The sequence below is a fragment of the Microcebus murinus genome, chromosome 8 (genome assembly GCF_040939455.1).
Source record: "Microcebus murinus isolate Inina chromosome 8, M.murinus_Inina_mat1.0, whole genome shotgun sequence".
Classification (NCBI taxonomy): domain Eukaryota; kingdom Metazoa; phylum Chordata; class Mammalia; order Primates; family Cheirogaleidae; genus Microcebus; species Microcebus murinus.
The window spans coordinates 83211726-83226934 of NC_134111.1; the positions used below are offsets into that span (position 1 = coordinate 83211726).

Sequence of the window (15209 nt, forward strand, 5' to 3'; positions counted from 1 at the left end):
GTGACAAGAAAAATGAGAAGCAATTGCGGGACCAGAGAATGGGTCCTGTAGGGATGATGAGACATTCTTCTGGATGGCTTTTTAAATGTTTCCTCCATCAACAATAATTTTTGTTTTAGAAGTGTCTCTTTGATTTTATAAACTGGTATGGTTTCTTGTTCTATTATGAATGTACACTTCTCTATTCTTTCAATAAGGCCATCATATATTTTCATCATGTCGTCTATAGACATTTTTTCTGCAGTGCTAAAAACATCATCTTCATTGACACTATTACCACGATCACTTCAATTCAGAACCATTTCTTCTATTTCATCATTGGTCAATGAATAAACAAATGGAGTCTCATTATCAGTGATAAAAAATTCTTTGATCTCTATTTCTTCTAGTTTTCAGACTGGACTGTAAAGGTGTGATTTTTGCATACATAAAGAGGTCAGACATTATTTTTTAATCACATATGGAATCCTTCAAATCATCTTTTTTATCATCATCACTGAATATAGCCACAAAGCCAGAGGTTGTGCCAGGTATGAACAACTTTGTCTTTAGTCACTGTATTCCAGGCACTGGCAACAGCATATATGGCATCTTTCGTGCTAAACTCCTTTTGAAATCCTTCCACACCCATGCCTGTGTTCACTGCTGCTAGCATACTGTTCAAGAATGTGTTTTTATTTTTATTCTTCATTGACCTGAAGATGCTCTGGTCACATGGATGAATTAATGAAGTCACATTGGGGGTAAAGTACATGGCATAAACATTGTTTTTGTGGGAATTTAAGCTGGAAGATGAACACAATAGTCATCAAGGAGTAACAAAATCTTGCAGTTGTCATCCAGTCAAGCTTCCCTGTACTGAGCATGAGCCACTGGTACAAAATTTTTTATGAAACCAATCAGAAGCGATGTTCCTAGGGAGTCATGCATTTTTGTAGGATAACAATGGACTGCTAGAAATTCAGTTTTTGAAAACAGTGAGGATGCAAGCTTTTGCCTCTCACAAAGAGATGACATTTATGTGTGCCTACTGCACTAGCAAATCCCAGCACAGTTATTCTGTCTTTGGCATCCTTAATTTTTGTAAGAGCTGTCTCATCAGCTGTAGTCATTGTCTTTCTGGGGCAGTATCACAAAAACAGTGATGTTTCATCAGCACTATTATACTTATTCTGGCATCAGATTTATTAGCAATTGCGTTGGCAAACTCATCAATGCATTTCTCCACTGCTTTGTGATAATAGATGTTTTATCGCCATAAATTTTTAAAAATTTAATGCTGTGTCTTTTCTTAAACTTCTTTAACAAGCCTATTTAATATTAATAGTTCCCTTAAATTTTCAACTTACTGTGCTAGATCTTTGCCCATTTTATAAACAGCACACAATTAAATGACTTTGCATGTGTTCGCCACAACAGTGATGGATACACCCTTTCTTTCTTTCTTTTTTTCTTTTTTTTATCTCCCTGAAGCTGTGTTAGATCCATCCTTTCAATACACAACCAAGATCTTCATTTTTAGCTTTATGCAGTATTTTTCAATTTTTTTAATTAACTTTTGTTCATCACTTTCAGCATAGAACTTCAATGGTTTATCTTTCTGGTGTTTCAGGTCATATATGGTGGTCATCCCAATACCATATTCCACTATAAGAAGTTTCACACTTATACCACTGGGACCAGTTTCTCTAACAGCTTGACTTTCCACAGAAACACAAATGCTTCTTCTTATTCTTATTACTGTTATCCATAATGGGTATATGCAACTCTTTTTGACATTTTCAACAATATCTTTATGACGCAGAGCAGAGATGAAGCAAAAACAACAAGAACAAAAACAAAAATATAGCAAGTAATGCACATAGGTCTTGGCACCAAGTAGGACATTGTGGAGAATCTACTGTTGGTGCACTGACATGCACCTGTGCCATTTAATTACCTTTTGTAAGTGTGCTTGCATGGAGGAATCTGGGCAAGCCTGGAAAAAATATATTATAGCTGAAGGGGTCTGATCTCAGGGAGGGTTTTCTCCCTTGGGGATGCTGAATAAACTGTGTGTTGTGTGCTGCATTTTGACTGAGAGCCATCACATGAGCTTGGGTGTGGAATTTTTCACTTGTGGCATCATGTTGCTACTCAAAAAGTTTCAAATTTTGGAGAATTTTGGATTTCAGATTGTCAAGTTAGGGATACTCAACCTGTACTTCCTATTGTATCACATACACAAAGTGAAGACTATCTGTATGCTGTAGATTGTAAAGCCTTCTTTTATGTGAGTATATGGAGAAATGTAGTGATTTTTTTTCAGCCTTTCCAATAGGTAAAACATTGAGGAAATGTCCCATTGGTCACTCAAAGAAAAGAAAATGTCTCAAGCAAATATAAAGATATATTATATATTATACTGAATATCTCATGAAAATTAAGCTGATCATTTTGAATCCCCAGAATGAGTTAACAATTTGTTAAAGATCCCTTAACATTCTCTTAATATATATTGATTTTGTTTAAGATTAGTTTTGATATTAAAATTATAATGCTATATATTCTAGCATAAATAAATAATCAGAAATCATTTTAGGTAAAACTTCATTCTTATTAGAAGCAGACCCTATTCATTACATAGCTTGCTGCCACTTAACTAATCATTTTTCTGAGAAATGCCATGATATGTAATAAAATTGGGACACAGTGAATATAAGAGTTTAAGAGTCAACAACCCATCTACAACACATTACAATAACCTCAGATGTGTCATTCCTTTGCTATGAAACTTTAGACCAATCACTTTAAATTTTTGGTTTAATTTTCTTATTTGTGAAATCGGAGTGATAGTACCCATACCTAAAGTAATTCACAATATTCTTACAAATTTTGAATTAAAATGAACTTACATGAAATTCCATTGATTTCAAATAATGGTCTAATATATTTGTTTTTCTCTTATTCTGTTACTTACGTGGGCATTTCTTCACACAGAATGCTCCATATGTGTACTTTGCATTGAAGTTGTGTTCCAATTGAAAGGTGGTTGGATTGTAGACAAAGGTTTGGGGACACTGAGTAACACATGCTCCACTGTCATTGAAATTCATGCAGGCCTGCAACATAGCCAATGATACTTTCACTTAACAAAGAATCTTTATAATGTTTGTTAATGAAACACTGCTGCAACACTAAGGAGGTTGTATTCTTTATTTAGTATGTAACAATCTTATAAATACTACAAAATTTGACAATTTTGTAGTAAATATTGTGAATAAATTTGTGTTTCTAAAATTTCACAAAGCTTTTTTTTTTCCAATGGCATAAATACACTATTTATGGTTATTGAGCTCAAATTGCTTATCATCTATCCACTCATTTCAAAACCGAGAATTTGTTTAAATTATTAAAGTTAGTTAATGGTGACAAATTATTTATGCTTACAGTTATTCAAAGCATTTATGTCTAATCTTAGAGTCTGGCCCTGACAACTAATTCCCTAATTCTACAAGCTAGACTTCCTTTTGAGCTGGTATTTGGAGAGTTCAGTGACTTAAGTGTTATGTTAAGTACAATTATCACCATTCAATAATAAAAATAAATAAATAAATAAGTTAAAAAAAATTGTGATGATCCTTTAAACTGGACTGAAAGGGCTCTAGCAGGTGACTAGACAAGACTAAATGTAGTGTATGTAATGCCAGAATGTAAAGAGGTTACTAGCTATAATTAGCCTGTAATTAAATAACATGATGTCATTTCCCATATGGCTTTTTTCATAACGTCATATTACTTTGTGTAATAAAAGCTACTACATTGATTTAAGACTTTATTTCTGCCGACTTATATATTTATATTAAGAACTCAATTTATTAGTATTTTTAAATTAATTTGAGAAAAATTAAAAAGCATTTTACCACCTAAGAATTAGGTATTTGATATAAAAAGAGAACTTATCTATAAGTATGTATAAACACATGATTAATAAAGTATGGATGAGCTAATTCTTTTAACTAAGTAATTAAGCCTTTATAGGAAAAATTTAGGCCTTGGAATGTAAGCTAATGTGAACTCAAGCTATGATTTACATTTCATCATAAATTGTACATATGGTTATTAATAAGCATTAATTTATTCTGTTTCCTCAAAACATTTGCTTCATCAATTGTTGTTTTAGCAAGCACTTTATCACAAACATGACAATTCCCTGATGATGGTCTACTAGATGCATAATCAGAATGAGATTCACTTGATGATACATTATTCACTAAGATGACACGTTCTAGGAAGAATCTATTAAAAACCAATCTAGAAAACTCAGTAAGTTTTAATTTATGACTATAAAACTTCATGTGTCCTTATATAATTGGTTTACTAACATACTTTATGCGATGTTGTGCACAGATTGCTTAGGAAAAAAAGGAACATAAGTCAGAGGAATAAAACAAATTTACCTTTCAGAGAGCATACAAAACAAAGTAACTTACATCAAGGCCTTGGTCTGGCATTCCTGAACATTCTGTACCAAATGCCAAAGTGGAATCACTGGACCATTCCATAAAAGTAATGAAATGATAATTTGAAGCTACTCGGCACTGTGCTTATCATGATAATGGAACCATGAAAAAATGTAGTGCAAAACTTCTAAGTGAGAGTTTTTGCTATTGTTGTTTATTGTTGTTACTGCTTTGGAATTGTTAATGTGACACCTGCCGTGTTCAGTGTCTTCAAAATCAAGTTGCCATCCTGTTTCTGGTGATAGACAAGGGGAAGGTGCTCAGCTCCAGACCTGCTGAGTATGTTCTTTAAAGTTTTAACATTTTGACTTCCTTTCTTTCTTCCTCTCTATCCACATCTGTACTACGTATTTTTATTTCAGTATTGAATTAGGGGAGACAGATTAAGTTTCTTATGATATTGAGAAACTAAGAAATTATTATGTATTATCATGAGAACTTTATATTTTGCTTATTTCTGGAATTCTCACTTTGAAAAAAATGCTTAATTCTATTGTATGTTTGCTTGCTAGATATTTGAGAAGAAAAAATAAATTTCTGTATTCATTTTTAACTATAAAAACAATTACTTATTTTTATGGTTTTAGCTTAAACATGAAACCAGTTTTCTGTGTATATGAAACTGAATTTACTATAAGTCACAGAATTGTTTATATGTATTCCAAAGAACAAAAAGAACTGTATCATAACTATATAAAAATGTAATTAAAAAGTGTCCCCAACAAACTATAAATGTTAATTTTAAGGAAGTAAAAGTATTCTCTTCTAAAATAAAAATCATATAGATTAACATATAAATTGCTTTAAATGTGCATTTGTAAATCTTGAACTTTTAAAATATTAACTTATAAACAACATAAACCAAAAAATACTTAAATGCATAATTTTATCTGCTATAGTCTTGGAATTTATATTCAAGAAATGAAATGCAATTGCCCCTACTCATCCGACTCAATGATGCAACAACATAAACAGATAATCACTGCATTTTCAGAAAGGATGCTATTCAATTCTAAAAAAGACATCTCAATATGTTCTCCAATAAATCTCATTTGTAATATAAATTATATCAGAAAGATACAATTTATTTAGTAGAACAGAACAATTCTAGTTAATCAATAGCCAACTCAGGGAAGGAATGACTCCTAGGAAGGCAGAGCATTTTTCTTAATCCTAAAATGGCTAAACTTGATCCTATTATAATAAGATATTAAAGAGTCAATGTGCCTGAATCAAAAAGGGAGGGGAAGGAGAGCAGGAGAATAAAAGGGAGAACTCCCAGACGTACAAAGCAGTCTGTGTCCTTAGGTCCTGAGCAGCCTCCAGCACATTCCCGATGACAGCAGTCACTGACGTAGGGCCCATAGCATCTGCCGTCACACTGTTCCGCACACACTGTCCTTGTCACTGCAGAAGACAGAGACGGGGCCTCGATCAAAGTCAGCCACCAAGAGAAACTCATAAGGTTATTTGGAATAGCTGAGAAAAGCTGAGTTATGGTGTAACAATATACTCAACCTACCATTGATTGAATTCAGCAAACATTTAATGAATGAAGTCTGCAGCTAGATCAAAATTATTACACAAAAATCTTCAAAGTTAACATATAATTTGTTCTGTTATTATATTCCTTCTTGTTTCAGCAAACAATCATTGTACTTTACAACAATCAGATGACTTAACAAGAAAGAATCCAATTTGAAGTAGGAGTAGGAGTAGTAGAGCAAGTCAGTTGTACCAGCTACTTGGGAGGCTGAGGGGGGAGGATTGCTTGAGCCCAGGAGTTGGAGGCTACAGTGTGCTATGAATGCTGTACTGCAACTGGGCAACAGAGTGAGATACTATCTCTAAATTTTTTTTTTTTTTAATTGAGATAGCTGAATAAGGCATTTGACAGGTTGGGAAAGGTAAAATCAATTCAAACAATGCTCACAGTTAAATTCCATGATAGAAGATCTCTCCAGAAATGGAGACTTTTAGTAGTCAAACCAAGAAAAGAAACATACACTTTTTACTTGATTCACATTATATTTTACAAGAGAGAGGAAGAAAGGAAGGGAGAGAGGAAGGAAAAGGAGGGAGGGAAGGTGGGAGGAAGCCATCATACTAAACACAACAATAGGTTTCATTGGTCATTTCTTACAACATCTTTCAATCCAAGCTGACATCATCATAGCAAGTAAAAATAAAATATAGTAAGTAAAAGTAAAGTACAATAAAAACAATGCTATAGCCTGCGATCAAAATTATAGTAATGAGGGACACAATTCTGCTTATCTCACTTATTCTAAAGAAATATGTTTAAAGTATTTAAAGTACAAATTTTACAGGATATATGTAGCATATCACTTCATGGCTTCTGTATTTCCACTTCAGCCTTGTTTCTTCCTATCTTTTTCAACAGTTTTTCTAAGCTTCCTTTGCTGCTACTTTATCAGGACTCTAAATATTAGTATTTCCCAGACTTGATCTTGACAATTTTGGCAGGGGCATTGGGTACATTCCTGGGTAAAAATCATTCATCCCTTATTTTGCATACTACTTATAGGTAGATGACTTTCAGATCCAGAACTGAATTCTCTATGTAGCTGTAGCATGTGTTTCCAGCTTTCTGTAGAAGTCCCCATTTAGATACCCCAAGGTGTATAAAATGGAATTAACTCACTTTCCCACTCCACCACTGAATACATTTCTCTTCTTTGTTCCCTCATCTCACTTGATGGAAACACCACATATTTCCAGTAGCTCAGCCGATATCTGGAATGCATTTTTCATTCTCCTATCCTTTCACCATCACTTCTCATACCTAATAAAATTGCCAAATACTAGCAATTCTGTTTCCTAAATATTCCTCACTACCTTTCCTCCTTTCTATTCCAACTTTGTTCAAAATTTATCTCTAAATTATTATATAGCCTTCTAAAAGTTTTCTTGGATGCCATCAGTTTTTTCCAATTAATCTTTTGTGCCACTCTAAAAGCAATGGCTTGAAAATATAAGCCATTGTATTAACAAATGTTGATTCATGGTGTGAAACTACTGGCATCCCTATTTTATAGGATTAAACCTTTAGCAAGGAATAAAATCTTCCATAAATTGACCACCGTCTCTAGGCATCTCTTTACTCTCCCTCTGTTTCTTACATCCAGCAAGACAGAAACACCACTTGGGATTCCTAATTCCTTGCATCATATGCAGTTGTGATTCTTATTGCCTTTTCACAAGGCATTTCTCCATGTTGAAAAGCCTTCCTGTCTTCTCTGTCTAGTAAATACTTGCTCTGAAACTTTTCCAGACACATCTCCAAGCTCAATTATTCTCTCACTCTTGCTTCTGAACAAGCAAGAAGATAAAGTTAATGCAGCAGTGTATGTAGTCTGAAGATCTAGACTCAAATCCAAAGACTACCCATGAGATATAGGCAAGTTATTTAACCACTCTGTATTTTACTGTACAATTTTTAAGATGGAGCTAGTATTAGTACCTGTCTGATAGGACTGAAGATAAATACAAACACAGGTATAAAGTGCTTAACATGGTCCCTATAAACAGTACTGAGCAACTGTTAGATATTTTTATTGCACTTGTATGTTGTGTTTATTTTTTTCATGTTTCCTTTCCCTCACTAAACTATGAGTTTATTGAAGTTTATTGTCTGACTAAAGTTTTAAGACTCAGTGATAAGTACAGTGCTTTGTACCTAGTGTATAAGTAAGTATCCCCTCCAAGTAAATAGATAAATCACATTTCAGCTCAGTGAAAGTATTTGCTGAGTGTTTAATGCACTTAACACATGGATAAAAAGATGCAGAAAGTTAAAGAGGTAAGGTCCTGAGAAGTGTAAATAGATAAATATGTAAAAACTAAGAAATAGAGCATATCAAAATACAAATAACTGGGAATTATTTTTAGTATCCATTATCAGATTTAAAGACTCCTTAAATACTGCTGTTGATTATTTCATAAGTTCACATTTTTATTTGGATCCTTTTCCATTGAACATGATGATGGTATTCATAAAATAATTCATAATATTTAAATATGAATAATATCCTTTCATTGGACATTATCTAATTACTCTCTAAGTAGTACAATCAATACAGACATCAAATAGAGTTTCTAAAACAGAATTTGGACTGACCCTCTATCATCTTTTAATTTCATGAAAATAAGGTTACTTGATAATTCTTACCATAGCCTACAAAATATTTTGAAAAGAAACAAATTTTATGGCCTGGATTTGTGAAGGTATATATTGTATTTGCAATTTGGGTTACATTAAATTTCACAATAAATTATTTCTTTTATAAAATATCTAGTATAAAATTCCACATAATAAATCAGTTTGGCCTACTCCTTTACCTTCTTTATGTTTTTGCTTAAATTGCACCTTTGTGGTGAAGTCTGCCCCTATTTAATACTGAATCTTTTCCAAACAACTTACTCTTGATGGACTTTCCTTTTCTTCCTCCCTCCCTCCCTTTCTTTCTCTCTGTCTTTCTTTTATTTCCTTCTTTCTTTCTTTCTTTCCCTTCCCCCCTTCTTTTCCTTTCTCTTCTCTTGGTCAAAGATTTCATATTTTTTCAGGATACTTTGATCTCAGATATTATATTCCATTTGAGGAACATATAAAAATTCCTCTAAATCATTATTCAAATACAAATACTTTCCAAATTTTTGATTTAAAGATATTAAAAAGGATTTATGAGGTTCCCCCCCAAACAGTCTATACTTAATATTTTTTAAAGTAAGTTACATTAAACATTAAAAATAGATTTTCACTATCAAGATTTTCACATGCCTTAATTCCAAATGAATATTCACTAAGCATGAAACATTTGGAATCTGATGGATAATAATATAAGCAAAAAGAATAAAACAGTAAGCTTAATCTTTAAATAGTGACATGATAGAATTCAAAAACATTTCTTTACATTGTTATATGATATTGTTTTCATCAAGATATTTCCTTTGCACATATCAAGGCTTCATGCAGGACAAGTGAAACAGTATCATCAAGTAAATTTATTTAGTAGCATTTTTGATTAATAAGCATCACTTAATATGAATAAACTCATCAAATTATACTCATATTTTATTATAATGGAGACACAAAATAAAACATAATTCCTGAAATCAATGAAATACCTCAGCCTCCAAAGGAGCATTAATTTATAATTGTCTTGGCTTTTATTAATTTCCATTCTTGCTCAAATATTTCATTAGAATTTTTTTCCCTGTATTTAGTATCCTTTCTAAATTAATTCACTGGGTACATTAAGAAATTTGGGTTGAATTTTAACTAGCTTATTCTTTGGTGGTACACCACTAAATGTTATTGTTCAATATAAGAGGTAAAACCTGGGAAGTTAAACTGTTTGTTAAATTAAGGTCAGTGAACCTGACACTAGAAACAGAGATTCATTCAATATGTCCATGAGAATCAGATGGGTTAAGTTTAAAGAACCAAACATTTCATGATGAGGGGATACTGCTGAGAGACTATTCCCTCAAAAATTTTAAAAAATTGTAAGTAGCTTAATCTTATCACTATCTCACTAATAAAAGCAATGGCTTAATTACTTCTTTAAATATAATGATAACCAATACTGTGACTAAAGTTACTACCTTAGAATAAATGTATTTTATTTTAAGAAGCTTGGCAATTTACTAATCAAACATGTACTGTTACTTCTGATGAGTAACAAAAAGGACAAAGAGCATTCATAAATAATGCAAAACAGCACTGACATCACAGTGACAACACAAGAAGATCTCAGTTTGCCCATTAACAAAACAAATAAGGCTAAATTTAGGCAGTCTTTGTGTCTTCTCCCCATGTTTTTACACTGAGGCTTCCTTCCTCTTCCTCCATCTCCTTACTCTTTCCCTCTCTCCTCCATCTTCTCTCTCTAGTGTTTTCTATTCTCTTCACTTCTACCCAGTGTTTCTGAACCCAGGTTGTATATTAGATCATGTCACATGGTCTTTCAAACTTGAATGTGGGAGTTCTTGTGTAAATTCAATTTTTGATTCAGTATCAGTGGGGCCCAAGATTGTGCATTTCTAATAAGCACCCAGGTAATGTCTCTGCCTGCAGGTCCACAGATCCCACTTGAGTAACAAGGTATAGAGTGTTTTTTAAAAATACAATGCCTGGAAATCAACTAATTCCTATTAAATCAAAGTCACTGGCACTATTCCAGGAGCTTTTATAGTTTTTAATAAGCTCCATAGGAGTCTAGAGTTGAGATCCATTATTCTAACCAGTCAAAATAGGAAAAATTTTCTGTCATTTGCACCATTTGATGGATAGACTGATTGATTATTCTTTGTCAGAAACTTAATCACGCCAACCTCTTGCTTTAATTTCCTATTTGTCTTGTTAAGCTCTCTATCACTAATTGGGAAGTCAAATAAACAAAAATCGATGTGCAAGCAGATAGAAAGATTCGGGAGGAAAATGACCTAAACCGGGTACAGAACGATTGCTTGGCTGGTTCTAAAGGCAAACATTTCAGATAAACAAAAGAGCATCAGAAAACTGTTCTCTTCTCTCACCCAGCAGCTTTTTGAGTGAAAAGGATCTTGGGGCAGCCCCCAATTTCATTGCTAAGCACATTTCAAAGCATATTTATTTTCTTTTTCATTTTATTTCAATTAGTATTCAAAGACTCATACCTCCGTGCTTGCCTACATTATTTCTACTTTTATTGACAAACTTTTGACAAACTGTGTCCATGAAATGCATCATGTTCATTAAACAGTATTTCAATGGGATGATTTGCTGTTAAAGTGTTTTCAGTTATATACTTGGAGATTTGAACAAGAGAAATGCCTAGGGAAAATTAGAGGTGATTTGAGTTGGACATGATGAAGAATTTTTTACTATTAGAGTGATAAAAATAATGCAATAAGCTACTGAATGGGCTTCTTAAAAAATTGTCAGTATTTTAAGGGAAGTATCTTCTGGATGTTTTAGACATTTACTTAATTAAAGACAGGAGGCTTGATGAAGGGTACCTCTGTAGAGGTACCCTCTAGCTCTAGGATCCAATATTTATTCCTATGAATGATGAATCGTGACTAAAAAACTGAACATGTTGGGTTGTGTAACATGCTTTTGGAAAGCTACTATCATCAGGATATACTTGAAGTGAAACAAACAAAGCTTATAAACCATCTAAGAATAGGAATTATTTATAAAGCATGCTAAAATGTATAGAAAATGAGGCTTAATAAAACTAACACCAAACTATGTGCCTCTTATTCATGCTCTCAAAGGAGAATAATTGTACACATCTGTGTGTCCAGGGCTAGGTAGACTCTAAGAATCAAATAGGAAGATTTAAAATTAAGACGTCTGGCCCTCTTCCTATAGTTTGATTCAGTAAGTCTGGGGAAGGTGCCAGAAAATTCTTCCTTTTATTTGGAACCTTAAGTTTTTTTAGAAGTAGATTTTATAAGCCAATATTTCGAAATTTCTACTCTAACATACTCTCTTCTTCCTAATGAAAATTTCCTTCAGGAGGGGTAAAATATTTATTTAGATGGAAAGGCAAAGGTGGAGATGGGTCAATCTTAAACTAGAATGCTCTTTCCTATCTGACACTAGATTACAGACTAATCAAAAATTGTTGCCACACAGAATAAAGCCTTTTTATATGCCTATATCCTGATTTGGACAGGGAAAGGAGTTTGTACTGTAAGCATTTTTTTAAATTATTTTAACCAACAACATAAAACCTACCATATTAAAAAAGACTCTCAGAGGTGATTATATGTATACATATTCTTTTTAAAATAGATCTAGCAAAGTGGAATTATCAAAAAAGTATCTGGGCTTCCAAACTACCATAATCATACCCATTTTCACAAGAGGGAAGAAAATATAACTGATTTTCTATTATACCTAGTTCCTAATTAGTTCGGTGATAGCTACTATAAATGAACTGACAAGGCCATGCCATGAAGTATACACCCCACAGGCAACATAACTGTTTAATCCAAAGTGTAATGACCACTGTAGTTCACTTGGAAAATGTGACAAATACCTGTACAGTCCTTTACTGAAATTGACATTCAGAGTCTGTTAATAGAAGTATGCCTAGATTTAGCCAGCTACTAATCAGGTTTGACCCTTGTCCCAGAGAAATCCCTGGTGATCCATGGATATGACATGATATTGTTAGCTGTGTCAAAGAGAAAAGGGATCTTGTCTAATCCATTCTTCATCACCAGCTGCTTTATTCATTTATTTAATGAAGTTTTACTCAATCTATTTTATAAAGACATGATCCATGATTCATTGAGGGATGTTAAAGCTGATTTTAACATGCTTGGCCACCAGGGAAATTCTCCCTTATTAATAGGATGTTAGCATCTCCCAAGTTTGTCAGGCAGGACAATATTGCCCTGTTGCATTCAAAATAAAAATATTCTTGAGAGTGAGTATGAGTTATTTTACATATTCCTCATGGAACCATAGATATTGGTTTCAAGGCAATAAAGGAAGTGTGTGAATCTGCATAAGGAGACAATAGTTGTTGGTTTAAAATATTTTTTTTTACATTAGAATTGAAAGCAGACCCTTACAAGTCTGCCAATAAACGATATGCAGGAGATAAATTAGTAAATAAATTGGAATAGTTATATCATGGACCTGCCACAAATCAAGAAATATGGAAAAGCTGACATTCAAATTTTTGAAATCACTTTGCATTATCGTAGACCACACATCTCTACACCCAGCCTAGAAGGAAAAACAAGCAAAACAAAAACAATAACAAAAACCAAACCCTTAAAAAATATCTTATCTCTTACATATCCTAGTTCCCTAACCAAAATATTAGAGGGGATAAATATAATCTTTCTTTCACCCAATAAATATCTGAATGGGTTTCCTTCTCCAACTGGAAAAAAAAGTTACCAATTTTGTGATGAAAATAATTATAGAATACTAAAATAAAAAAATAGCCTCATATCAGGTAAATAATGAATAAATATTTATTAAACCAATGAATGCTATCTAAATTTCTCATGTTATTGATGAAGAAACTAAAACCTAAATAAATTTGCCTACAGAAAAATACAAAATAATATTCATACATCTCTATGGAATATTGCTGCATCTTTAGTATGTTCCAGATAGTTTTGAGTTTTGATGAGAGTAAAGAATTGGGCAAACTATTGGTGGATGTATAAACTGATAGAAAATTTTTTGAAGACCAATTTGTCTCTATCGAATTTGTATATGTGAATTCACATGTGACGAAGCAATTCTATATCTAGAAATCTGACTTATGGAAGAATGTGTACATGTAGACAGAAATGTTTATTAAAATATTCATTGGTTGTAACTGAGACAAATATAAGACAGTTCGGATTTTTGGCCTCTCCGAATCTCATATTGAAATTTGATCCCCAGTGTTGGAGGTGGGGCCAAGTGGGAGGTGTTTAGATCATGGGGGCAGATTCCTCATGAAAGGCTTGGTGCCCTTCCTGCAGTAAAGAGTGAGTTCTCACTTTACTAGTTCACAAGAGAGCCGGTTGTTTAAAAGACCATGGGTTCTCTCTAGCTCCCTCTCTTGCCACACCGCACACCTACTCTCCCTTTGCTTTCCACCTTGTTTGGATGCTCCCTGAATCCCTCACCAGAAGCAGATGCTGGCTTGATACTTCTTGTACAGTCTGCAGAACTGTGAGCCAAATAAACCTCTTTTCTTTATAAATTACTCAGCCTCAGGCATTTTCTTTATAGCAACACAAAATGGACTAACACATAATATAACCTAAATGTCCACAAATAAGTTAAGTAGATTGGTTAAGTAAATTATAGTACTGTACAACCATAACTTGGGAAATAGCTGCAGCATTAAAAAGAGGATGAGGTTGGTCTCTACATATTGAAATGAGAGGATTTTTAAAATACAATGTGCAGTGAAATAAAAGTAAGTGATAGAAGAGTAGATTCAGTATACTTGTTTTTATAAAACACACAAAACAAAATCCCAGAACTTTTATGTGCTTATGTGTACACACACACACACATACACACACAAACATAGATATACACATATATTCCAAATTTATCAGCATAAAGTAAGTACTTTATAGAAAAAAATGTAGGTTTGGGGAATGATACTCACTGATGGGTAGGTTTTATTACTTTTAACTTCGTATGTTTTCATATCATGTGAATTTTAAAATTTATAATAATCTATGCATTTGGCAGAGCAAGTTAATTATTCTAATGTTACAAATAAAGTTGACATTTAAAAATATTTAGCTTATCCTAGGTCACATAATAGCTATTATCAAAGTAGAGTTTAGAATTAGTTTCCTGTCTCTTACATATCTTCACTGATATGTTTGAATTAAGAGTCACAAACAGTAAGTGTCTAAATGTAAAAACCAAAGGTAGTAGGAAGAGAGGAAGATAGTTCCAGAAACTATTTTAAATGCAACACTGAATTAACTAAAATGATCAAACACCTATCTGCTTCACACCTCTGAAAACGGTTTGTGTTGAAACCCTTTTAACTGACACAATTTTGAGTGATGATAATGAAAACCAAAATACTAGTCAAAAACTCTTTAAATCTGAGACCTAGAGAAGGCCAACAGTGAAGCCTATATTTCAGTAATAATGCAGACTTTTATAGAGGAACCATTTAAAAGAGTTACACCATGAACACAAGTTCAAGT

At 33.0% G+C, this 15209-nt stretch overlaps 1 protein-coding gene across 6 annotated transcripts in view; it reads right to left on the minus strand.

Annotated features, from left to right (window-relative positions):
- ERBB4 (erb-b2 receptor tyrosine kinase 4) overlaps window positions 1-15209 on the minus strand; it is a 1053313-nt gene that overhangs the window by 304722 nt on the left and 733382 nt on the right. For all 6 annotated transcript variants that reach the window (XM_020288223.2, XM_020288220.2, XM_020288224.2 and 3 more), the window contains exons 6-7: window positions 5791-5909; window positions 2960-3101 (exon numbers count right to left, since the gene is read on the minus strand). In XM_020288223.2, coding sequence (XP_020143812.1) covers window positions 2960-3101; window positions 5791-5909 — 261 coding nt within the window. The remainder of the gene's footprint in view (window positions 1-2959; window positions 3102-5790; window positions 5910-15209) is intronic.